The sequence below is a fragment of the Amborella trichopoda genome, chromosome 2 (genome assembly GCF_054954075.1).
Source record: "Amborella trichopoda isolate Santa Cruz 75 chromosome 2, AtrichopodaSantaCruz75HAP2 v2.0, whole genome shotgun sequence".
In the NCBI taxonomy this organism is placed as follows: domain Eukaryota; kingdom Viridiplantae; phylum Streptophyta; class Magnoliopsida; order Amborellales; family Amborellaceae; genus Amborella; species Amborella trichopoda.
Window position 1 is genome coordinate 58015541 of NC_142337.1, and position 27984 is coordinate 58043524.

The following is a 27984-nucleotide window of genomic DNA, read 5'->3' on the forward strand; positions in this document are numbered from 1 at the left end:
GAGACACATGGAAGGAGGTCTACTTCTATAGCAGGACGAGGGTGCCGGGGCTCGAAAGAAGCATGTATATAAACCGGCCAACACGTCTGACGATAGAATTTGTGGTGCCTGGATCCCCAGGCTCGAGTCTTACCAACGCTAAGGTAACGGGATCTTCCCCGCTACAAAGGAAAAAAAAGAGAAAATAAATAAAGTAGAAAGTTGAAGGTTGATGTTGAGAATTTGAGAGATTCCTCGTACTATAATACCTACACTTGTTCTTCCTATAGTTTTTGCATCAAAATTTAACGGTCTCTACCTATAGTTTTTGCAGCTCAAAATTTAACGGTCTCTAGACTCTTGACTGCCAAATCCAATTATGGAATTTCAAGCTTCCAAGCATTTGCAACACATTTTGAAATATTTTAACTAACGAATGAATATTGACAATATAAATATTGATGAGAAAGGGACACCACCCACTACATTGCTTCAGCTCAAAGTTCCCTAGCACAAACTGAAAATAAGGATCCTTATTGCCCTTGTTATTTGGATCGAGGCGGTTGGATAGAAGCAAAAGCAGCAAAACCACGAGGTCCTTCAAAGATTATCCATACATCACTATTCTCATTTTTTGGACTAAATATTCAGCAGCACTGCGTTTCCTTCAATGTATGTGAAGGAAGAAAATTTCTCAAGGTTACAATTACACTAGGATTGATGATCAAGTACATGAATCTCAATATTGATTATCACCTAAAAAGTTGAAGCCCTTGTGACTTCCAGTTAGTTGGATCCATACTTGCATGCCTTGCTTGCCATATGATTAATCCACAATATGGCCAGTCCCCATGATCTACATGATCCAATGTCTGGAAATGGGAACACAAAAGCAATCAATCCAAGACCAGTTTTCAAGCCGCAATTTTCAGAAAATAAATCTAAATCTTTACTGAAAAATAAAAAGAAACTGAAAACATTTAATGGGAAAAGCATCATACAAATACAGGCAGAGTCTTAATTCTCAATGCATGGATCAAGCAATAACTCACATATGCAACTTGGTTAAGTGAACTTGCCAAGAATGATGCAGTCAACGTTCAGGTGATGAGAAGAATATCACTAGGAAATAAACAACAAATCCTGCTATCAAAATTCCCCCATAGATAAATGCCTGGGAAGATTGCACAGGAGCCCTGTACTCAGTGTTACAGCATTTCATCTTCTGCTTCTCAGTTGCTAGAACGCGCTCCACATATCTGCAGAGGAAGTGGAAGAAAAGAAGGGTTGACAGACCAGAAAGGAAAGGAATTGGCCGCTACACATCGTTAGAAAGAGAGTCGTTCTATATGCGTGAAATATATTGATTAGCGTGCACACAAAAACTTTTTTTTTTTTTTCTTTTTGAAACTGTTAGCATTTGCACTCAAGAATACATCGGTACGACATTTACTTCCTTGCGACATAAACCTAATGCACAATGTTTGTGAACTTCAAGATTAATTGTTCTAAGAGAGGAAGTCACAAAAAGTATATGAAGATAGGAATAAAGCCTAAAATTTATGAGATGGCCGCCAATCTTTTATCGCCCTACTGCAATAATATTTCATAAAACATTGAAAAAGATTCACAGAGCCACTCACTGTTGTGTAAATAGAGTGCTTTGGAATATTTCTGAACTGTTGAGGTGCGCGTCTAATAAGCGGTGGTCATATAATAATGATGATAGATCCACAAGTTGCTCCTCAAGACTCTGATGGATGCCCAAACAAAAAATTACACATGGCACTCCAGTCAAAAGTTATGAAAGCGTGAGAGTTATCTTTATGAAGTTCAATTCATGAACATCTTTAACCTTTTCAAGTTTGAGGAACCACTTACATCCAGGTAGTGCTCCAAACGTTCCACCAATTCATGTGGGAAAGGCTCAGGTAAGTTGGTGGTCTTCTTGATAAACTTCTCTAACCATAGTTCTGTGCTTGACTTCTTCTTTCCGCCTTTGATTGGCTCACCAAGTGGAGTTTTTAGATGCTCCGCAGCAAATGATTGAACAATCTATTGAATGAGAAAAACCAAAAAGGATCAATATGACAAGAACGAGTACATTGTATTTGAATTGACCACCAAATTATCATCCATACTTCTGACGTATCCCGTATTCTGCGAAGTGCAGTGTCTACACGTGCATATATGGTGTTCCTCTGCAACAATAAAGTACTGTTAAATACAAAGGTCAACTTGTTGACAACCAATATGGTAGTTTACATTCTAATTCTTTCTTTTTACATTGTCATTCACAATAAGAAAATGTAAATTATATGTACCTACCATGAAAAGTAATGTTCGGTATGCAACTTGCATTATGTACAGAAAAGCAAAGATTAGAAGGATGCATACATCAACAAGACAATGACTACATGAATGTATCCCTCAACATCCATCCAATGTGGAAAGGAAATTTCTTCAAGAATGACACCCATAAAAATGAACAAATATAGTAACTCTGAACAATCAGAAAAATCTTATTGTCCATACTAATTTAATCCAAACCCTTAATTTTGCTTTACATGCAATGCCTCTCCAAGTCCTCCGCGTGTCCTTTTTCTGCGTGCCGTTTTTATTGGATGCAACTTTTTCTTTTCTATGGAGGAAAATATTGAATGACTGTACAAAATGTGTGCAGTAAGAATGAGGAACAACACTTTTCATTTTTATTTTGGAAACAGTAGTCTAGGAATTCTATGAATTCTCTCATAGCCATTTTCTTTTAAATGATTCTGTGTTACATCAAAGGGAATTGCTTGTATCAAGTCATAATTATTTCCCTTTTTGCCGCTGCCTTCTCTTAGCAAATAAAATTATTTGGTTTCTTTATATACTGTGCCAAAGATTCAATAATTTGCTTGTGATCTTAAATGAACTCTCAAGTGGACAGGCTTTTCAATCTCTTAAAGAGAATGGAACTGAAATGAGTTTTAACATACCAAAGCAATATCCTGAAGCAAAATACTAATCTGGGAGGCATTAGAAAATGGCCCAAATGGATGACACCCTGTTGCCCATAGCCAATTCAGCACTGGTCTTTCATGAACATGTGAGGCCTTTTCATAAGGTGCACTCAACCCACCCACTGTAGAAGCAAGTCCAGCCAAAATGTGTCGCTGTGCTAAAGAGGGAACAGCGTGTCTTCTCTCTGTTTCTGAGACATAGCTGTTCCAAGTACCCAAAAGAAATGACATGTGAGATTGCTATCGTAGAGTTTATCTAGTGCAGAGGAACAATATAACATGGAATGGATGCATAATGTGACTGTCTCAAACATGTACTCCCCCTTTCTAATCCATGCGTGTTCATGTTAAGAGATAAGACCACAAGGTAGAGTTTTAAAAGCAGGCTGCGTCATAATAGCTAAGCAGTGTTTATCAGAAAGCCCTGTTTTCATTTGATTGCTCGGGCTGACACACCCTGACATGAGCCTATCATTTGGGCCATGCATATCAGACCTGTCAGGATGCAGACACAACATACACTGTATCATATTTACTTTATGTTCAAAGAAAGTTAGTTGTGGGATTTGAGCATACAACCTCGAAATATGAGTGTCAAGACTCTACCACTATACTAAAAATGGTAGACATAGATCTTTTCAAAATCTTCTTATGATAAGGTTATTAAGAGAAGCATTCATTTGAAATCTAATAAAGAATATTTATTGTTCAATATACTTTATAGTATTATGTTCTCTTAAGATTAGGCACATATATATAGGGATTGTATACGACGAGACTTTATTTTTGGTACAATGAGGTCACAATCACTTTTGGCTATTGGATGTGAAATCCAATATAAATGATAATGCGTCACAGCATCCGAAAAATTTTATTTTGGACTTTGTGTCCAAACATTAACACATCCTCAACCACCCAATTTCAAATCTAATGGTCAATAATGATTGCATAATGTGCTATGCTAATGAAGAAAGTGATGCCCACCTCTTCTTATTATGCCCCCTTGCACAGGAACTTTGGGGTGCACTCCTTCAACTCTTCAAGTGGCAATGGGTCCCACCCCAGTCCATCCCACTCCTCTTTAGGTCCCTCCACCCCTTCCCATGGCCCAAAGCTAGTGTCCTCTTGTGGAAGGCTTCTGTTGCGGCTATTATCTAGGACATTTGGACAGAGAAACAGTAGAATCTTTAGGGTGAAACGTCCCTGCCGGCATCCCTTTTTGACAAGATGGAATCCTTGGTAATTTTCTAGGCGACCAACCACAAATACTTTAAAGGCCTATCCCATGCCGCCTTCTTCCAAGACTGGCAAGCCATAATCTTTTCAAGACGTGCTCGCATACCCTAGGCCTCTCTCTGGAGACCACCAGCTCAAAGGCAGATCAAATTAAACTTTTACAGCTACAACCTCGACAACCCTGGCCCCTCTAGGATCGGTGGCTTACTCAGGGATCACACTCTTGCTTTCTTCTCCAAAAATATCGGTCACTCGGGTTCCCACACAACTAAAGCCCTCTCTCTCCTCAAGGGCATCAGACTCTGCAACCCTCAGTGGAGCCTCTCGTTAGTGGTAGAGGGGGGTTCCAAGAACGTCATCAGCTGGGCCCTTGGGACCTCTCCTCACCCTTGTTCACCTACTCAAATATTTGACGAAATTGCGTACATCTGCAGGGATACAGACGTCTCTTGGAGGCATATTTGGCGTGAAGCCGACACTCTCGCTAAGCGCTGCATTAACAACACCATTTGGCCCTTACCCTTCTAACTAGCCCTTTTACTAGGGGGTTTTTTGTAACTAGCTTATCTTCTATCACCTGAATGGGGAATTTTTGTAACGAGCTTATCTTCTATCACCTGTATGGGGATTTTTTGTAACTAGCTTATCTTCTATCACCTGTAAGGAGATTTTTTATACAAGGTACCCTCTTTAGAGGTTGCCTTGATATTTTTGTATCGAGTTCCCGTTTTGTGGGAGGATTATTTTTTTGTTGAGCGCTCCCAAGTTGTGGGAAGCCCATTTTTGCCCTCTTGTATCTCTCTCTCTCTCTCTCTCTCTCTCTCTCTCTCTCTCTCTCTTAATACCATTGTTTCAAAAAGCGTTAGGCGGCACCTAGGCGGTCGGGGGGTACAGGCCGCCTAGCGCCTAGGCGGGCGCTCAGAACCTAAGCGGCCCAGTAAAAGTTTTTTTTTTTAGGTTTTTCTCTCTCTAAAATAGCCTCTAATGGGTTTTAGGTTAATTTGAAACCTAAAACCCACCATTTTGCACCTTTAGTATTAAAAAAAATGACCCAAAATGACCAAAAAATGGCCTCAACAAGCGGCATTTCCGCCCCTGGGCGGCCCGCCTAGGCAACCACCTAAGCGGGTTCTCGGGCGCATAGGCAGGCGCCCGAGGATACCCGCCTAGGCCTGGGTGATGCGCTCAGGCCTTCTGGACCGCCTAGGCGGTTGCCCAAACGCTGGGCGGTCCGCTTTTTGAAACACTGCTTAATACAAAAAGTTAACACTTCCTTGTATCAAAAGTAAATGGTCTATATCTCATCATCATCATCATAGTTTTTTCCTAATTAATTGGGGTTGGTTACACAATCCTGGTCTGCCATTCTACTCTATTTAAGGTCATACCCTCAATGAGGCCATATGTCCTCATAACTTTTTGGACTACTTCCAACCATGTCTTTTTGGGCCTACCCCTTGCCCTTTTCAATCCTTCCATTTGAACTAACTCACACCTCCTAACAGGTGTTGTACTGAGTTGACGCCACACATGGCTAGCCCACCCAAGTCTACTTTCTCTCATCTTATTGCTTATTGGTGCCACACCTAAAATTTCCTGAATGGATTCATTTCGGATTCTATCCCTTCTTGTCTTGCCACTCATCCATCATAACATCCTCATATCCACTACATTCATTTTATGGACATTGTTCTTTGTCAGCCCAACATTCCATCCCATAAAGCAAAGCTAGTCTCACAATTGTCCTGTAGAACTTACCCTTTAGTTTCATTGGTATGCGGTGATCACATAAAACTCCAGTTGCACATCTCCACTTCGCCTACCCAGCTCTAATTCTATGTGCACATCTTCCTCAATCTCTATTTTTATGGATTATTGACCCAAGATATCTAAAGTGCGGTCTTTTTTGTACTTCATGGCCGTCAATCTCAACTACTTCTTCATCTCTACTCCTATCACACACGCACGCACGAATGCACGCACACACACACAAATGACGTATAAATATATAACGTTTATGTTTTTTATGACGATTTCTATTTTTAATTTTTTCCCCTTTTTTTGGATATTTCTGAATTGTTTCAAGCTATAAATCAAACTTTTCCATAATCCATCTTCTATATATATATTTCCTTCTCTATTTTCATGGATTATTGACCCAAGATATCTAAAGTCCGGTCTTTTTTGTACTTCATAAAGTCCGGTCTTTTTTGTACTTCATGGCCGTCAATCTCAACTACTTCTTCATCTCTACTCCTATCACACACGCACGCACGAATGCACGCACACACACAAATATGATGTATAAATATATAATGTTTATGTTTTTTATGACGATTTCTATTTTTAATTTTTTCCCCTTTTTTTGGATATTTCTGAATTGTTTCAAGCTATAAATCAAACTTTTCCATAATCCATCTTCTATATATATATTGCCATATTTTGTAGACTTTTAATGTTGTTTATAACTTTTTTTTTTTGAAGTGTTGTTTATAACTTCTTCTTTTTTAGTGACTTTTCATTATTTTAACAAATTTGTTGTATTTATTTGGCGTTCTTTGTCTCTTTGAATGGGCTTGTACATGACTCGGGCAATTCCACTCACACTCGCCCAAGTTACACTTGGCTAGGGCAGGGACGAGTCCCGAGCCCGAACCAAGTTTTTGCACACTGCCAAAGACATATAGCAGACACTACCACCCATGTCTGGTTTGCCAGGCCAACCATGCCCGAAAAACTGAACCACAACCATGAATCCTATAGCCTGTGATAACATGGAGAGTAGGTGGAAAGCTTTTGTCAATTCAATCCTGACCTTGTAAAATAGCTGAAATTGTTTGTTGGGGGGGGGGGGCGCTCACAAAAAACCTCTATGAACAGTAACAAAAGGAAATTGTAGCCACAAGCCCACAAAAGGCATATGAAATGATCACACATCGCTTCTTGCAGGATATATTGTTCCTTTGGAACCCAATGGTAACATTGAGTGCAGGCAATGACCTGCAAAGGCATTCATTTTGCACTATGTACACACTTCGAGCAAATTGGACTGTATACTAACAGATTCTTGTACCTCTGGGTCTCCTAGTCTTTAAGGAATACATGTTATATGTGTTACCTGTCCTTGTGTTTTGACGAGTCCCTTGATGGATAGCTAGTGTTAGTATATAGTAAAGGATTCAACAAACGACTAATATATAGGGACAGGCCAATCAGCAGAGTATGTTAGTCATGTTCCTAGTATTTGGAATTTAATTCCAATGGTATGCTTCCATTGGAAGCCATATTTCCTTTTCATAACTTTCACAAATACAATATACAATTGTTAACCTTTCTCGAAAAAAGGTTCTATTCATGGTTCATGGGCCTAGATCCTACCTTACCATGGTTCCTCCATAAGAACTTCAGTGCCAAGGCTATATGTTAAACAACAATAGGTAAGAAAAGAAAAAAAAAAGGAAAAAGGCAAGAACAATAAGCTATTAAAAACGAACATTTCTCAAGTCTGCATACCTGTCTTCCTTTTTGTTTCTGAGAATTATATAATTTCCATTCTTTTCGAATCATCCATCATAAGTAAAATTCTCAGTTCTAGGAACCTAGTAGTTAAGGAGTTTGCCTGCACCCAAACTAACACCATGTTGGGAGATTCCTAAGCGATTCCTAATAGGAAATCCTATATCACCCCTTGCTCCTAAACGCACGGTTGTTTTCCCCGTGTTTCCAATATCCAAGGAAAATTCAAACAAGAATAAGCTATCGAAATGAATTATTTGCGCTAATGACAAGTTTGGTTTATGAATTATTTGCGACAATAACAAGTCTGGTTTTGCTTCATGCATAGTACAAATTATTCGCAGAATGAAGGACAAATAAATAAAAAAGGAAAACACGATTAGTTACCTGAGAGGTATCTTATCACCATCATGCTGAAGAACAATCACAACATCCTTACTTGCCCAAACAAGACTTTCATCCTCCATCAAGAGGTCCACATCCATTCCAGCCAAAGATAGCACAAACCTGCCAAAAGCGCAATTTAAATCACTGTTATTTGTTAGCAGCACGAACCTGCCAACAGCGCAATTTAAATCACTGTTATTTGTTAGCACAATAAATAAATGACCTAACATGCTGGCATCATGAACCTGACAAACCCCACAGTTATGATATGGTAAACGATGCTTGGCATATTTTAGATTGTATGCACTCATAAGATAAATACACATAACACACAATTCATATGATGGTATGCAACAGAGCAGAGGTCTGGTTATTACCAAGTATTGGATCAAATATGTGAAACAAATTCAGCCACCATTGCCGCATCACAGGCAACTAGAAATGCAACTTTAACAACAAATGATCCCTTTAACTTGCCGCGGTAGGCATGGTATTACCGCCTGCTGGTTTGAGTCAATGTAGTACATTCGAGTTCACCACAGGCCAGTTTTGCAAGTTAAAAGTACAAGTACTTAAACAGCATCTGATATAGCATTGGAAGTTCAATTAATTAGCCCTTAATAGCTTCACCAGTGAACCATGTGGCCTGGCTTGTCTCCAAGGAATTATGAGTAATTGTAATAGGCTTAGAACTGGATCAGGGAAACTGAACTTATGTGTGCAGCCATAGTGACTTGCCTCACAAAGAACCGGCTAAAATTCGAAGATCATCAATGCTTAATCTGCAAGGAGTTTTTGTGAATGTCTCTTCTATAACCTCTCATTATCATGGTCTAATGAAACATAAACCTTATCATACATGAAGTTTCTCGCAACATTATACAAGAGAACTTACAGAAAAGCTAGGAAGTTTCTTGTGAGAACAAATTTTGCCATTTTACGAAAAGTAATCTAATTGGAGGTAACAAAAGTGAAGCCATTGCATGCATTTCTGTAAGCAAATCATTAACTATATTTTCAATGGAAACTTGGCAGATACAACAACTAAGGAAAAGTAAACAGCAGTGCAAACTGTGTACGAACATAGCTAAACTATAAATTTGTTAAAAGTACACAAGGATATGATGATGCTCACACAGGAATTACTCTAGTCCCATAGGTTCGATACAGATTGCCTTGCTTTTTCCTTGCCATTTTCTTTTCCTTGGCATACGTAGGGCTGTGAGTTGCCCAAAGAGGACGGTGTTTAATTATGGAGTCCTGACCATCATCTGTTTCATCCATCCAATGCTGGAAACAATATGACTCAAAGTTATAGATCGACAATGCAGCAAGGGCATGATTCACTATAAAAGCTAGTAAGTAATAACTGATAGCATAAGCCAAATGACATGTCAAACAGAGGATAAAAAAAAGACTCTTAACTATATGGATCAAAAGTAGCACAGACCTGGCGAAGGAAAAACTTGCTTGAGAGTGTAGGATCAGAAACATCAAGTAAACCAGCAGCCAGTACATCAGCTGAACGTTCCATTTCCTGAAGATGACATCACATTAAGACAGTATTACAACATACCCAAAATTATCATCAGCCAATCAGCGACAGATGCATAGGTGGAAGAGAATGTGCAGTCAGGCATGCAGAGATCTGGTGTAAGTGAAACAGTGACCTGGCGTGAGAAGGAACATTTCAAGTCACATTTTGAGGATAAGAAGGGTAGCGACAAATTAGGATTCTTGTCCGGGGACCACTTCCAGACACAGTTAGATAACCATTATGGTAACCATGGTTTAGAAGGGATTTACAGAAGGTGGGCACGAACCTACCATGCAGAGAAACAAATAAGGAGGTCTTCTCATCCTGGTGCTTATCAGTATAACTAAAGGGGTCCTGAACGAGAAGGAACAACAAGAATTATGGGTTCATCTCTTCTGCATCAGAAGGTGATACTCAGAGGATCAACTTGATGATAATTTTGTTTGTTTTGGCATGGAAGGAACTAACATTTCCTTCAGCAGAATGAGGTGCATGTGTCATGCCAACTGCCTCATAAAATCTTCACGCAGAGTCAAATATCAACAACTTCTGATCCAGATGCATAGCAGGAAAACGGTAAATAAGCTGCCATGGCATTAGGATCTAAAAAACCTAACATGCACGCTAAAATGAAAAGGCAAACATGGCCTATAATGCAACAGTAATTTAAATCTCTCAACTACTGAGTCAATAAGGGATGATGGTAAACCAACACATAGCAATGATTCCACCACACACCCCCAATGGAGAAAAAAAAATTGCTACTTGAATCTTCAACCTCACATCAGCCAGAAGTGTCAAAGGATGAACTCTAGAATGTAAATGTAAGTTCAAATGAACTTTCTAGAAATAATTGCTCTATCAACAAGTAATGGATGCAAGCATAATCCCCTTGTTCTAGTGAACTGACAAGAAGGGTAGAATCATTTCCATCAGCACAACAGTTTCAGTGAACTATAGAAGGCTGCTATATATACTATAGTACTCAACTTTACTTATGGCCACTCAAAATAATTACTTCTACAACCAGTTCAATGGACAGAAAGTTGATACGGGCATTCAGAGTCTTTGGTTCCAGTAAAACTGCCACTTGAACTGCTAAACTGCACCAGCCAGTATAATCTAGGTGTTGAGGCTTTCTCATAGAATGGCGATATTTGATCCCCTGATATGTATAAACTTGTCCAAACTTGGAGGGTGTGCGGCAAGATGCTGAGGTGCTGGTGCGAGTTCTGGCAAAGAATATTTCGAGCCTAAAATGCATGAACATCTATAAGATAAGGTTACTAGGTATTGCAATTCCTGAGGGTGAGTTGGTAGACTTGGCAAAACCCTAGGGTATGGTACTGATAGACTTCCCGGCACTTATCTTGGCCCACCACTACGTAGAGTTAAACCATTTAAATTTGAAAAGGATGCGATAAGTGTTGAATGTCAAGGAGTCTGGTGGGACTCGCTAGGGTACAGAGACCAAGTCAGGTCCGACAGACTCTTCCAAGTTTGTCAAAAACTCGTTTGCATCCAACCAAAAAAATATTAATATAGGGAACTGGCTAAACACTGTGAGTTCTTATATGTTTGGTTCGGGTTCCAAAAGATGTTAATAAGCTCAAGTGATTCAGGCCGAAATGGAATCCCCCAATTTTTTTTCAACACTGGATGCGACAATAGAAAGAATTGTTAGAAAGTCGGATTGTTAGGAGAAGTTGATATCTATCTTTTGGAATAGCCCTGCTAAAATCTACATAACAAACTCTTGATTTAATCAATGCCCCTATCCTCACTCCTAATATCTATTGTTAAGAATCTTGAGAAACTTACAAAAACTTCATGTGGAATGGTTCGACAGAAAGGAAAGAACTCATTCAGCTAGCTGCGAAAAGGTTTGTAAGTCAAAGTGTAAGGGAGGCTTGGGTACGGAATCAACGATACAACCATAACACTATTGGGTTAGTGGTTCTGGAGATTCAGGGATGGATCCAACCAGTTATGGCAAAGTGTTGTGGCTTGAATATATGGGATAAAGGAAAACGGGTGGCTTCTGAAGGCAAGACAGAGGGTTTCATATTTCTGAAATCTCGAAAAGTATCAATTAGGTGAAAGAAAATTTCATCTAGGGTATGGGTGGGGAACAGAAGGAGAACCAAATTGCATGATCTGTGATTGAATAGGGGAACCATTAAAAACACCTTCCCAGGCATGTTTGCATCTGGAGCAAAACCGAGTAGTACTGTTGCACAAATTGTCAATGACATGGGGAGGGAAGAATTGTAGAACAACAATTTGCATAGAGATTTCGAAAGATGAAGTTGGAGCACCAATAAATCTCTTGAATGAATTACCATCCTTCTTCTTCCCATCTAAATGCGAGGATCAAATATTTTCGATCTGTAAGCACATGCGTTTTTCTGGTGAACTCATTCGGTTCGCCACAAGGGATACCATCCCTTCATCTCAAAGAATTTGGAGCAAGCGCCCAAAACCCCTCCTACCCCATGCCCCCAAGTACAGGCTTTTGGATTGTTGGTTGCCTTGGATAAGGTTATCATAACAGATAACTTTGCAACAGGGGTATGGTTATACCAAATAGATGCACAATGGGTAGCAAGATAGCAAAAATGATATGGTCAGAGGTAGTTTGGTCTACATGGGCAAATCCACAATCTATTGACATACTAATCAGTCAGCCAATCGTACTCCCAACCCCTCCCAAAATCTGGTCTAATCCTGTGGCAGTTAACCATTATTTGGTATGCCAAAAGATTATAACCTCCCCCCTAGAGCATATCATCCATTCATTCCCTTGGGTAAAACCCTATCTTGAAGTGTTTTTGGGACCCCAAAATTCGGGGATGTAACCACCAAAATCTTGCAACAAATCTCAAAATAAAAAAATAAAAAATAAAAATAAAAAAATAAAAATAAAAATCCTTATGTTCTTTCCCTCGATTTAAAATCGAAAAAGTCCTCCTAAGTAGCTCTTTTGCCTAAGGGAGTAAGGGTACAATATGCTCCAATGGTAGTACATGCTATACAAGCTCTTTCGGTTTATATGGCGAGAAAGAAATAGTGAATTGTTCAAGGCTACACATTATGGTATATTTTGGATGAAAGAATGGATCAAGTCTAATAAGGGGCTGTCACTCGATGTGACGGTAAAAGGCTTAGGTAACCAGCGCAAGAGCACGGGCTCGAGTCCTGAGAGCGGCCACTTTGTGCAACAAAAGCCAAAGGTTAGGACCGTTTCCAGCTCACCCCTCCCGGGACCCTGCATAGGCAGGACCAGGACCGGGTTACGGCCCTTTCCTAATGGATCAAGTCTAATATTATTTCCTGGTAAAGGGTGAGAACAGAATTATGGGGTTTTTGAATGTTTCATTTAAACACAGTGACAATCCATAGTGAGAACCACCTTACCTCATTGGACAGGATATGCACATTGGGTTCCCCAACCGAAGTGTGGCCTATGCTGAACTTCGATGGAAGTGAACCCAGATCATCTGGAGTAGGCGGACTAATAAGTGAGCATAGTGGAAGATCACTACTAACTCTCTCAGGACCCTTCCTCAACATGACTCTAAGCAAGGCAGAGGAGAGTGTTGCTTGCACGAATTTGGTGCATGCATCCTGACTGGATGCAAATTCAGGAGGTGATTCATGCGAAGTTGTAACGTGGAGTAGTAGGAAAAAATGAATCTGCAGAGGTTGCTTAACACTTTGGAGGAAATGTGGGATTTCAAGAAACAATCTCACGGTGGTTTTCCACCAAATATGGAGGGATGCAAGTAAAGAGGCTCACCTTTCAGCGAAAGAATAGAAAATCAAGTCTTGTGAACACCAATTTTTGCACGATTTTCACTTTTTGTTTATGGAAACTAGACTTTGTAAAGAAAGTATATGCATAAAATCATTATTTCTATCAATGAAGTTGACAACAAAGCATCACATACTTCTTTGAGAATAGCACCATCTAGATATGTTCTTGTGCGGACATGGAAGCGACCATCGTTCTTCGTCTCTTGAATTGAGTGACCACGCAATGATTTAGAAACAGCAATTGCTAGCTTTTCATGGAGATGAAGTGCATGGGAACCTCCAATAATAACTACTTCTTGGCCAGAATGAACCATTTTTTTCACCTGATAAATATAAAGTATGATAAAATTATTGACAATAAAAAAAAACATGGTAACTTGGACAAAGAATGAGATTAGACAAATAAGAAAAATCATTGCAGCCTAAACTAAGCTACATATATCAACAATTTTCTTATCCCTAAACCAAATCACTGACCATATAAAATAAGAAAGAGGAGGAAAAGAAATGATAAATTCGTCAAACTTTTCAACCAAGTATTGTGTAAACTGTAAACTGAAGATAATAGTATAGTGTCCTAATAGCAAGTATATCATTAGTAGAATCACACGCAGTTTTCTAAATCACGTCATCAAACTGTCAATCACGAATCTCTTTTGTGCTTCATATCAGCAAATTTCCTTCATTTAAAATGGTGAAGTGGTATTTTGACATATACTATTTCTTTGCACATTGATTTGCAATTTTAATCAACACAAGCACAGACAATAGGCCCTAACCAATAAATAAATTGTGGCTAAATTGGCTCTCTTGGATAAATGGTGGTGGAGATTTGCAACCCAACAGGACCAACTTTGGCAGTCAGCAATCGGCCACCAGTACTGCATGGATGATTCACAATAGTTCCCAAGAGCTTCACCACTGCCCAGGCCTCGGGTGCCCGTAATAGCTTCAGACAGCTCCAAGTTCATGGAGCACATGAGATTCAAAGTCGAATCTCGATAGGTGCATTTTCGGAAGAATGTTTGGATACAGGAGACCTTGAATCGGGGATGGCCAAACGTCTTGAGGATTGCTTCCACCCCGAATGCAACTCTTTCCCATGTTTCAAGATCACCAATAACAGAACGGTGGAATCCAACCTTTAGAAACACACTTGATGACAATGAGGCACAGGAGATTGCCCAGATGCTCAAACTCCACTGCTTCCCACGAGAAGACCATGACAGCATCATATGGGCCCCAACAAACTCCTGCAAGTTCATAGTATCCTTCTACAAAGCCCTTAACCCTGAGAGCCCATTCAATCATAACCAACTAGTGTGGTACGTCCCTGTTCCATAAAATTCCAGCATTCAACTTCTTGGTGCCATCTAATAGAACTCTCACCATGAATCACGACTAATGGAGAGCTTCCACCTCACACACAGATGGATTATGTGCAATGAGAATGAAGAATCTAATGATCACCTCTTTCTTAATTGTGCGGTTGTGTCCCAGCCGTCGGCAGATTAGTGCAAACCATTGACTGGGGATGGCCAACATCAAGTATTGACCAGCAACTGTTCCAAGCTCTCCTCTCTCCTCCATACCCTGTGGGAGCGACTTCAAGTATAATGAGCCTCATTGCTCGCAACAATTTGGTCCATCTGGAGGAAAAGGAATCCCAGCATCTTTGGGAGAAAAGAATTGGGCGTACAGGCCCTTTGAGACCTCATCAGGTCGACCACCATTTTCTGGGCATAAAGAACAAGAGGCTCTGCAATTTTTCCAGGAGCTACTTCCTCACCAATTGGAGGAATATCCTACTCTTCAACCCTATTCCCATCCAATGAACGAGCCTGTGGCGACCACCAGAATGGGACCCAACAAACAAGCTCAATATTGACAGCTGCTCCCTCAGCAACCTAGGATCCGTTTGCCCATGAAGCAATCCTTAGAGACAGTTATCGAACACCCTCTTTTTGTGCTCTAGGTATATCAGCATGGTTGATTAAACAATGGCTGAGATCATTCCAGACAGGGAATACTGCTAGGCCACTCACTGTTAAGGGCTTAAGGGAGACTCCAAGAATGTCATGCTCTAGGCTTCCAAAGAGCTCAATGCCCATGGATATTGCTTTCCCTATTCAACCTCATTTTTTATCTTCACAGGCAGTTGAGGATCACCTTCACACACGTCTGGCAGCTACCATGCAGCTGATGCCTGGGCCAGCGAGGACACAGCAGAAGGACCGATGGGGAGACCCACCTCTAATCCCACGAGTTTTTGCAGTTTGTAGCACTTCCATAGGCATCATGTTGTTTATTCTTTATCGATGATCAGCAGATCCCACTTTTTCTACTTTGGGTTCAGTTTATACCCAACTTTTTGATGACTATGTAACGAGCATCTGAAATGTGGGTAGCAAACTTTATCTTAGCTAGTACAAGTCAAATAATTCTCAAAAGAAAAAAAAGGTTATGGCCAAAGAGGAGTGATAAGGATCAGCACTCTTTGCCTAATCACTGCTATTCCAGAAGGTGAGGACACTTGATTCTAGAATTAGCTACAAGCATTTGAGTGATAAATCATACTCGTACTGAACACTAATTATCAGCACAAGGCGGAACAGATCTAACTGCAAATGCAAAAGGACTGCCACGCAACCAGTTATACCCAATATACCCACTCATGCCCACAATTTAGGCTACCTTCTCTTGGTCTAAGAAGGGTGAGGAACTTAAACTTCCCCTTAACTTGTCCCAGACCCGCATAAAGGAGGTGAGTTGTGTTAAGTAAGCAACCAACATAAAACTTTGTCAAAACTTTTCATGTATCCTGAATCTACACTTCTGATGTTTTGGGTTAATAATCCAGGAAAATTGAGATATTGAGGAAAATATCACATATAGAATTAGAGTTGGATAGGCGAAGTAGAGATATGCAACCAGAGTTTTATGCGATTGACGCATACCAAAGAAGCTAAAAGGGAAATTCTATAGGACATCTGTGAGACCACCCCTGCTTTATGGGGTAAAATGTTGGGCGGTCAAGAACAACATACCCATCGAATAAGTGTAACTGAGATGGACTAGCGGCAAGACAAAAAGAGATAGAATTCGAAATGGACAAATTCGGAAGAACTTAGGTGTGGCTCAAATTGGCAGTAAGATGAGAGAAAGTAGACTTAAGTGGGTTGTCTATGTGCAGCAAACCCAGTACAACACATGTAAGGAGGTGTCAGTTGGTTCTAGTAGAAGGTTAAAAAAAGGCAAGGGTTAACTCCAAAAGGCCATGGTTGGAAGTAATGAGAAAAGATATGCGGACTTATGGCCTCACTGAGGGTATAGCCCTTGATAGACCACCATTGTGGATAAAGATTCGTGTAGCGGACCCCAAATAGTTGGGAAAAGGCCCTGTTGTTGTTGCTCTGCTGCTGCTGCTGATCATGATGATCATGATGATGATGATGGTGATGATGACATTGAGGCAGCTAATTTGGCAAACCCTTAAAATAGTATTAGTGTTCTAAGGAGCCATAGACTAAACCAACAGTGCACTTCTACTTTGTAACATCGCATTAACATATCTCACTAACAAAAGCATTCAGAGTGAGACACTACAGGGGTTCAGGCTATTGTACTGGCAATTAGGAGTAAGCGCAATTCAACAAAGTCCAAGGTTCAAATATCAGCTAACCAAACATCAAAAGAAGGAAGAAAATACCTCACACCCAAAGCCCCAAACCCTAGAGACCCTCCATCCTTTCCCAACAAATCAGACACTTCATGAGCTCCTCTATGTACAAGCTCAAAGAAGGCACCAAACGGGCCAATAATCCCAAGAATATCCAGTAAATATCTGCTTACGACCATGGAGTAGAACTGTAAAATTCTCTATAGAAACAATTCTGTTGATGAAAATATATGATGCTTTGTTGTGTATAGATTTAGCAACATATATACATCCACAACTGTTCCAAGCACCCTCAAGGATGCATAGATTTAATAACACACATAAGAACTGTTTCAAACAACCAGAAAGACATAGTTACCACAAAACCAAACATATATCAGGTGAAATGATGTAGAATTGGGCCCAAACATGATATATCATTAGAAGCAATGGCAGAAATGAGGCTTCTCCTTAAAGACATGAAAAGCAAGTCTTTTGCTCTAGCTCTAGCTCTAGCTCTAGCAGACTTGCATCTCACGAATATGCAAAGGTAGGTGCATAATGCAATCGTATTAACCAATAAAAGCAGTTGGCACAGAGTACAGATTCAATGTTCAAAATTTGGAACAAAAAAAAAAAAAAGCCCATATACGAAGAGGTTGCATTCCTCAGTATTGTGAACACAACTATCATCAACAAGAGCTACCTATGAAAAAGGACTATCTTTTATTCTGAAAGAATAAAAGGGACTACATAAATGAGAGTTAAAAGAAAGGGGCATAGACAATGTAAAAGTTCTTTACAATCAGACTATTACCATTAAATTATCACAACGATTAGTAAAGATAAAAACACATCACAGAAAATCTCACCTCCCTTTCAATAGCCAGCATATCAATGCTATAGTTATGCCCGCCTTCAAGGATATTATAGCGATTATGATTCTGGAGAACAATTATAGGTATAAGCAGCCGAGTAGCTAGATCAACAGTTTCAAACCTGCATCCAAACCAGTAGAACAACAAAAATGCCATATTCAACATGGGAAGGGTATCCTATTTACTAATCAAAGAAAAACTTCAACATAGCATAACCAAAAAATAATTCAATCAATAAATGCATTGTTTAACAATATTCTTTATTCTTATCAAAGAAGATATTTCAAAAAACTTTTAAATAGAACACAAAACTCTCAGAGAAACCAATGAACGGTAACCCTGCAAAAATGCTATACAAATTATTTTCTGAGAAATATACTAATTTTCTGGTATCAATGAATACGTCTTTTTCTGACAAATGAGAACATCAATGAATAATGGAAGTAAAAGGTCCTGCAAGCCGAAAAGCCCTTACTAGATCTAGAACAGAGAGCACCCACCATCTAACATATGGAAACAGAATAAAGATTGTCAAATAAATTACCATTCCTCAAATGCATCAAATGTTAACAGGTTTTAATGGTGTATGCTGGTATGAAACACTAATCAAAGTGCAGTTAAGTAAATTGTGCAGAGAATGGAGACTAGTGAGGACATATGGTGCTCAGTTAGAATGCCGGACAAATTAAAGGAAGGGTGCTAAGGTTGCAATTTAGACAATTGTAAAGGTGGCTGCATAGTAGCTCAATTTTGAACAGTAATCAATTCTTTGTCAGATCCTTCATTGTTCTCCAACGAGATGGCAGTAGGCTCCTCAAATCCCCCGTGAACTTTATTTCAAACAAAAGGAGCTCCTCAGTCATGCCTGCTCTGCCTAGGTAAGCAGGGTTTAATCCTGAGGTTCTAATTACAAACATTTTATTCATGAAAGGAAAGCTTGAGGATATTGTCAATTACATGGCCTTGCATAGTGCCTAGGTAAGCTGGGTTTAATCCTTCATGATCACTTCCGAAATGTATTGTGTGATACTGGGATAGTGTCCAACGCACCATTCCCCAAGAAAGGGAAGTTTTCCTGTTATTAGAAGTAAATGCAAATTGCAAAGATCTCTTAGCCAAGTTTGAACGCCAGAAAGAGGCTGAATTAGAGAATTTAAGCATGTAAAATTGGCGCCCTTCGCTCCCTTCTTACCTCATTCAGAGACATAGTAGCAAAAACATTTCTCATAACAACGTCACTATGTAAAAAGTGTTTATCATCATCTGCTTCAAAATTTCAACTCCCACATTGATGACAGATGATAAATTTGAAGGAAGCGACGCACAAAGTGTAAACCATTATTTATTTACTGATTTTGATAAATTTGACTCTGTGAACAATTTTTTATTTAAATATGCTGCAAGCATCCAACCATGTTGTATTGTGGAACTTCACATATTACCCATATTACAAACGTATACATGATTTCCAGAAGGAAATTTGATAAAAAAACAGAAAGAATAAATATGCCCTACGAAATAAGAAAAAAGGCACAGAAACATACCTCACATCTGGAGCTATAACATGCTCAATGGTAATTGAAATCAAAGCTGCAAGTTGCCCGAGGAAAGCATCCTGTGTAGAAGCAGCACTCACGGCATCATGGCCTCTTGGTAATAATAAATTCCGCAATCTTGGGATTGTTCTATAACTGACACTTCCTTCCTCTGTTTCTATTTTTCCATACGTGCAAGGGCCCGCAGAGAGATCGATGACAACAAATCTGCATTGAAGCAACAAAAAAAGAAAAAAGCAGCCAAGATTCTAAGAAAAAGGCAACACAGGGATAGATGATGTAGCAGTCTCTATAAAGTTGGACTGAACAAAAGAAATCATATCACAGCGATATGATCACCTAAAAAACAACTTGCACAAGTTCTGGTCAAAGTAGTGAATAACAACTGATCAGATGAAGTACCTTTTTTGATAGAATTTAGAGAGAACTTATGTACTCAGCAAAAGAAAGATCGGCCGCACACAAAAGAAGAGAGAAAATCAATGTTTATTCTATCAAGAAACAGCAACCAAAAGTATGGCTCTGATTCCAAAAGAGACGTAATAGAGAAACCGGAAAGACTGATAATTAATTTGAGGATAAATTAGAGTGCAGAAATGGCATTTGCTCGGAGCATATCTATAGAGCACGACTTACTTTGACTAAGATGTTAAGATCCGAGGAGCTAATGCACACATAAACAGAAAAGGAACATAAACTAGTTACACAAAAGTTAGAACTTAAAATAACACATAATACTTTGTTTTCCACATAACTCACTTCCAAACGAAAGAAGTTCTTGTGAATTTTTATATGACTAGAAATTTATACACCCGGATAGCAACTCCATGTACAAACTGAACAGTAACTAAGGGTTCAAATTCTACAAAAACAAGTGACCATATGAAACTACCAGAACTTCCATAACATATTATTGACTCTCAAGAAGCTTATCTCAAGATAACTGAAATGCAAATAAAAAAGCTTTTCCTTATGTCTAGATGCAAATAAACAAGAGAAAATAGTTTAATCGATCCACAATATGGTCATTAGCTGTCCACATACTTTTATGAAGAGCTTTAATGAGGCATCATGCAAAATGCTCGTTAACTAATATTACTGTATTGTATGGGAATTCAGGAATATATTTTCTACAAATTTGTATGATTAGATTTAAATTAGAGACACAAAAGGCCTATCAAAAGACAAAAGCATGAAATGACAACCGGAAATCAAAACAGCTCAACTTCTTTTTGGTTTTTTATCTAAGGTCAAATTCAGAATTCTTCTCAAAAAAAAAAAAGGTCAAATTCAGAATTTGATTCTTAAGACCATATCCTACTAATATTTCAGATGTACCACAACAGAATCACCAATCTTTCAAACACATGTTTTATGTGTACGGAGCATGCAGAGACCATGTGAAGTAACCTAAGATCAGCTACTCACTAATCTTCCATTGCAATCCTCTAAAACGCATTTTGGAGGACACTTTAAATAACTAAGGCTAATAATCCACAAGTCCAGCAGGTTTTCATCAACAGAATTAAGTAGAGAAACTTGCAAAATCAGTGTGCAATTTTGGAAATGTATTTTAAAGTCTGGTTGATGAGATTTCAAATCTGTAATTGATTGAAATCTATCCATAAACAAAATCAGCAAAATAAAAGATCATCCCCAGCAAATTTAAAACCAAACTACACAAGAGAGAAGAAATGGGTGTAGTATAATTTTAAATCGATTCCGGAAGCTTTCTACCACCATTTCTAGGGTTTTGGAAATTAATGGGATATAAAAAATTTAGGTTTACTCTAATGATGTAAGAAAATATCAGAGGCTCCATGATTTCATGGGATTTGGTCCAAAACACGTCCCAATGGACTTAACATAATGTTGCAGCCACTTCTGACGCCATTAACATCAGCCAGAGGACCAATAAGCCGCTTGGAAACCAGACCCATGTCCTTCAGTTTACATGTATAACAAATTCATGGAAAACAAGGTGTACAAAAAATAAAGAGCTCAATCCAGATCCAAGACCAGGCTGCCACACAGAACACTCGGTAAGTCCCAGGAACTTTGGGAATGAAAAAATTATTACCCTTGCCCTTCACTTCTATATAGACATAAAAAAGTTGACATAGATTCAGCACTCAAGATAGGCCATATCATCCAGAGATCTTGCCAAGCAGTTCAGAGAACACTACCTATTTAAAGACCTTCATTTTTCAATTTTTCAAAATCTAAGTGGGAATCTATAATCTTATTCGAACTTCTAGGGATATCCCTGATTATTCTTTCTGGTTATAAGTTCAAAATTCCTTTATGAGAAAGACAAGAAGCTTTAAATCTTGTAGCTTTAAATGCTTTAAATAATTTATTCTTGGATTCAGTATTTCGCAAAACTTATCAGGTGACAAGAGTCACAAGACAAACTGGGAGCCAAGGCAACTAAAAAAGATTTAAGTAGATGGAATCCATTAACTTGATTCTTATTACCCACTTATATACACTACATTACAATAGTCTAACTCTAAAGATTCCTAGCTTCACATGTAAAATTTTGTTCCAAATTGGTAATGGAACATCATTATCATCATCCGTGCCTTATCCCAGCTATAAACTGGTAACGCACTATGATATCTGCAAATACTCTACACATTCTGGAAATCATGTAAAACTCACCTGCTAGAACCCAACCAAACTTGAGATGCCCCTCCTCCATGGTAGCGGTAGCGATAAATGTACCCTCCTTCCTGTTTCTTCAACTCTTCACTTGTGAGCTCACTGATTTTGCCATACATAAAATTCTCGAGGTTGGTTTCATTATTGCTAGGATCCATTCTAACCTGTAAAAGTAAAAGCAATGGAACATTTCTCTGTTAGCGGTTAGAAAGAGGAAACCAACAACTGATTCCATTTTAAACAAGTTAAAAAGTTGCAGTAACAAGACTAAATTTTTCTGGTGAAAATTTCCACAAGTTTTGGAGAAATAAAATACATAACAAGATTCCTAGGCTCCTAGCTATCAACATTCCGACATAGTTTAGAATAAGCAAGATATGAAACTCCAGATAGTCCTCAAGTATAAGAAAAATATAATGTAGAAAGACAATGTGATGAAAGATGAATACCTTGTCAAAGTTCACAAGGAATATTGCAGTTGGTACAGGCCTATCCATTTCAGCTGCAGAATATGCACCATGGTCTGTATCAAAAATGAAGTCATATAATTTCTGAAATGTTGGCTCCACAACAGCTGCATCTACCTCGTATAGAGGAACCTCCCTCCCATATTCACTCTAATAGCAAACAGAAGCAGACATTCAGAGTTGCATCCTAGAAATATGAGACTCCAAAGTTTCATGAATCACTACATGTTGTTTATTATCTAAAACGCAAACATAGCCTACCTCCCTAGCAGCTCCTGCTGGAACCATAGCCTCTTTCATTACTTTCTCAAGGGTGATTAATTCTGGTTGTCCTGCCTGGCATCAACACATTTTCCTGTTAAGCATTTGCGCACAAATATGGGAAAATGAAAAGCATGTGATAAGAAACAAAAACTGTGATAAAGTAAGCAATTTTTTCTTACACAGGTGACAAAATAATTCACATGTTTAATCTCATACAGGTCAAAGTAAGCAATACTCAGTGATATAGATGATACAAAATGCAAAATCTGGTCAAGGCATTACAACAGATACCCCATCTGGTCAACCAGGCTTTTTGGTCTAATGTAAGATGCCTGGTTGCAAGAGGAAGGTCTAGAATTGGAACCACCATCATGCAAACAGATCTACCCCTCCAAAAGAAATACATCCTGCATCTGCTATTGACAACTTCTCTTTTTTCCGATAAGAAATAAATATCTTATAAAGAAAACAAAAATAGCATAGAAGGGCACTCTCCACCAAATGCCATGGGTAAGACAAAGCTCCCAACCAAATCCCAAGCAGTTCAAAAAGCTCCTTTTATCTTTTTTGAATGTTAAGCAGCCCAATACGCTGCTGCACCTAAACATTGATCTCTTCCATCTCTCCCTATCCATGTCCATACATTCTGTGCATGCTAAATGTCATAAAGTGAATCATCTATGAAATGCTTTGCACCTCTACCCTAGAAATGTCATTCAGAAACTTCAAAAAAGTATCAGAGTGAGGGCAATCGCCAGTCCCTCAAAGGACAACTAGGTTGGGCATTACTAAAGACTTCTTCATGACCCAGGGGAAAAACATTGTTACTCATCTTCCCTTCGCAAGCAACACTTTGGTCTTCAGTGGAGTGTCTTTGGAGTTGATTGTGAATCTTCCTCGGTGCTCCATACCTTTAAAATCACTTCAAATAAAACTTTGAAATCACTTTAAGCAAAGGATAAATTGGAGAGAATGCTTGGTCATGGGGATTGAAGTTCACAATGCCCAGTTGAAGTTTGCCTCTAGTTTGGTGTGCAATATAGAAGCACTTCTGATCGAGTACTTAGGCAGCCTCTGGATGTGGGAAAGCCAAAGAAAAGAAAAAGACTGAATGATAATAAATTTTGGAAAAGATTCCATGGATGAGCCAATATCTGTCTTTCGCAAGCAAGCTGACCTTGACTAGAAACTTAGTACTTCATGTTATTTGCCTAGATCCAGGTTGTTTTGGCTCATGAGTCAGGGGTAAAATCAAAGAGAATACGATGTCAAGGAACCAGTGGGTACTACAGATTCCATCAAGTAAATGGGGAAAATGATTGTTGATCATAAGTAGAGGGAGAACAGGAGATCAAGAGATTTTTTATGGTAATAAGGCATTAGTGGATATGTTGCACTCGCAGTTTGGGAACAAGGTATGATGGTTGCTGAGTGGAAATATGGCAGTAGCAGGGAGGGAGGTGTAAGAGAGCTGGGAGTATGCCACAGTCTCAGGCTTGTGAGGTATATCATCCATTAGATTTAAGTTCTAGAAGAAATTAAAGTTGAAGCTTTACCTGGAAGTACACTGGGCTTTCTCTGCATATAGGTTATCCCACTAATCTCCTAATACAAGTGAAATACTGTCGTGGAACAGCCAATTCCTATCTATTGGAGGAAGAGCTTATCAAATCTATTGTGAAACATATCATGGATTACCATATGTCTGTTTCCTTATTCTGGCAAGGATGGCAGAGAATCTCAAGAGAAATCAAAAAATGAAAACTAATATAGGTGATTATTAAATCTTACTCCATACGATACTTAGGAGTAGAGGGACTACATGGCCTAGATGAGCGAAAGTGTAAATGTGAAGAAATGAAAGTAAGGATGCTTGATCCGTATAAGAAGAAAAGTATTAAGGCAAGAAAAAGGGAAGTGAATATTCTAATCCTTATTATCATTGTGGAAAATTTATGAACTATATGCTTTTAATGAAACATTACTTATATAACATATTGATATATCAGAGGATCATTTTGGGCCTTTTCTATTGTGGTGGACTCATCTTCAACAAAAAGTAGTGGAACTCACAATTTACTCTTTGAAAATGGTACAATGCATCTCAAAAGTACACTTGATAAAAAAGGAAAAAGTTTATAAAAGGTTGAGGCCCTAAACAATCAAACGAAGGCACACCTCAAAAATTCACTAGAAGAAGTTGCTTTGATGCCGAAAAACCCTCAAATTCGATCATCGCAACCTTGAGATACATGGACACAAAAAAAAGACTTCAAATCTTGGAAATAGTACATCTAGTAATGCATTATTTAGACCATCAATTTTCAAGATTTTTAAGTGTTCATAGATCAGCTTGATCTACACTATTTTTGAAGCTTTAAATTTTAAATCAGCCATCATAAAGATTTTCGGTACTGAAACGACATCTTTCGACACTATTTGAAGGTGCACCTTACTCTGATTGTTTAGGCCTCAGCCTTATACAAGCCACATCCAATAAAAAATACAACAATATACCCCATCCAAGTTTCATGGCAACAAATGCAAAAGATAACGAGATATTTATAAAAATTTTAAGTAAAATATAATCCAACCAAAAAAATTCATAATCTAATATAGAAGTAAGTTAATTGTCTAAGACAATAGTAATCTGGTTCACTAGGGAAAAGCAGATGGTAGATGAGCATGCATATTGTATTTCATAGAAGGCGTGACCACGTTAGCATAAAAAGAAAAACCATGCCTTTTGAACTTAACGTCTCATTTCCTTTGACTTAATGCAGAAGCTACAAGTAGACACACCTAAACATCATTGTTTTTCATTCAGTTATCAATGTTCATATTCAAAAAAAATAAAAATAAAAAAAAATCCAAATGATAAATGTAATCTTACAGGGTAAGTCTTATAGAAAAGATGGTGCTCAATGTCAATTGGTTCACCAGTCTCTAGGCACGCAGGCCTATGTGTTGGAAAGTTGCTCTTCATAAAGTCTTCCAATTTGTTTGCGTCAAGAGAATATCTATAGCCACCATCACCATTGAAACCAATAAGGACTATGTTAACGTCTAGTGGGACTTGGAATGGGACCTGGATAACACCAAAACCAACATTCAGATGCACTCCAATTTATATGTAAAAACGTGGGCATCATGCAAAAGGAAAACATTTTTTTCTTATAACAACGATTTCAATATAAATGAATCATTCAATGGCTAAAAGGAACCAATGAATAAATCTCAAAGCAAGACCAATATCTATAAAAAAAAATGTTTATTCCCCTAATGGGGAACAGTCTTGCAATAAATTGCAACCCGTGGCCTTTGGTCCAGTGGTGCAAAATCTGGTTTGAACAAGAGAGAATGATGGATAGAAGTTTTTCTCTCATACTAACCAGATTGCATGTTAAAAGCTAAAATAAAAATATAGATAAAATATTCATAAGAAATTATACTGATCTAGGTTAAGGATTTGGCTATAAATAGTGAAGGTGTATATGTTTGTGCATTGGATGAAAAAGCATTTATAAGAAACAAGCAGGATTCCTCAATACAAATTCAAAAAGGATAACACTAACACAAACCAAAAGATTTAAACACCCCAAATGGCTAAAATTAGAACTGATTGATTGATGCATGTGTCATTAGACAAGCAACTTATCCAGAGGATCAAAATAACAAGATCATTCTTTCTATTTTTCTACTGAGAACTTAGGGCAAGTGAGAATTTCTAGAGAGACTGTATATCCATATCTTTATTTCATTTTTTTATTTTTTTTTAATTTTTGGGTGGTTTGAGACTTGAGAGAAGGGGGGGTTGGTTTCACTTCAGCAGTGGGTTTGAACTTGGATTAGTGTTACAATCATTGGCACCTTTACCAATCAAGCCCAACCTCAAATCTTAAATCCATCTCTTCCAATATTTTACTAAACCTGTAATTTCCTTTATGCAAAAACAAAAAAAACAAATCTAAACAGAAGAATCAGAAAGGAGCCTCTACTTTGTAATCCAATGATCCACTCTCCAAAATACTAACTCAAGTAACTCCGTAGACTGGTTTGATCTCTTGAATTCAGTACGCATTTACATCAAACCACACAATTAATATGTAAATACCTCAATTGTATTAAACAATTCGGTTGCAAAAAATCTAGAAAGAAAAGGATAAGGGCATTCATCATTTAGAGGGAGATATTTACTAGAAAGGAATCCTAAGCATTTCTCCAACTTAATATAATAGTCTCATCACACTTATCAGAAATCACCTAATATACCAAGTTGCCTCCACCCTAGAGTAATACTACAGAAACATTTTATTGCTTCAGATTGTTCAAATACCTAGCTCCATGAAATCAATTGCCAAAGTAAAAATAGACGAGGATCCATAAACAATCACAAATACATCAAGAAATTTTTCCAGTAATAATTGGATATTATCATGGAATTTTTCAAATAGCAGGATCAAAATTAAACCAAGTGTGATATCTGATCAGTACCTGTGCTCTTGAATGAAGCATGCGACGAACATCAAATCGAATATCTTCCTTAACATCATGAAAGGCACTATGATGCCACTGGGGATGCCCTGGATCTCTTCGAAAGGCGTCCAAAGCCGCTACTTGTGATTGCAAGCAAAAAATAGCCAGAGATATAGCCGATATCAGAAAACCACAATCACTGATCGTCATTGTTCCAGCTGATAGAAGATTAAATTGCATAAATCAGGGCTTCTCAACGTTAGGATTTTTGCCAAAATAAGGTTTGTTTCCTCAAACCTCAGCTACCAAGGAACAGTTGGAGACATAGATAGTGCTAAATTACGCTTTCACAGCCATGGCGGCAATTTCAGTAGGATTTCTGCGAAAGTGAAGTTCTGTGGATGGAGCAGTTTAAGCAAATTAGGTTTTCAACGCCATCGGATGATCAATCGAAGCTCCACCATCTCTAGTCCACTGAGGGAAGGCGTGGATATTGCACGTGTAAATGCTGAGCCCGGATGAATGGAAAGAGGGAAAAGTAG

At 38.4% G+C, this 27984-nt stretch overlaps 1 protein-coding gene across 2 annotated transcripts; it reads right to left on the reverse strand.

Annotated features, from left to right (window-relative positions):
* Positions 1-437: 437 nt before the first annotated feature.
* LOC18431279 (uncharacterized) lies at positions 438-27893 on the reverse strand. 2 transcript variants are annotated; one of them, XM_088858869.1, is made up of 17 exons: positions 27461-27893; positions 25860-26054; positions 22964-23038; positions 22685-22852; positions 22236-22399; positions 19560-19778; positions 18010-18136; positions 13614-13802; positions 9577-9663; positions 9262-9416; positions 8127-8246; positions 2964-3189; positions 2121-2180; positions 1861-2034; positions 1623-1732; positions 1059-1238; positions 438-851 (listed from the first exon to the last, which is right to left on the reverse strand). In XM_088858869.1, exons 1-16 carry the CDS (start codon positions 27680-27682, stop codon positions 1073-1075), a joined length of 2457 nt encoding a protein of 818 aa, XP_088714995.1. In that variant the 5' UTR covers positions 27683-27893; the 3' UTR covers positions 438-851; positions 1059-1072. The 2 variants fall into 2 exon arrangements, with proteins under 2 accessions (XP_088714995.1, XP_088714994.1); XM_088858868.1 differs by having other exon boundaries at positions 1032-1238.
* Between the last annotated feature and the right edge of the window lie 91 nt (positions 27894-27984).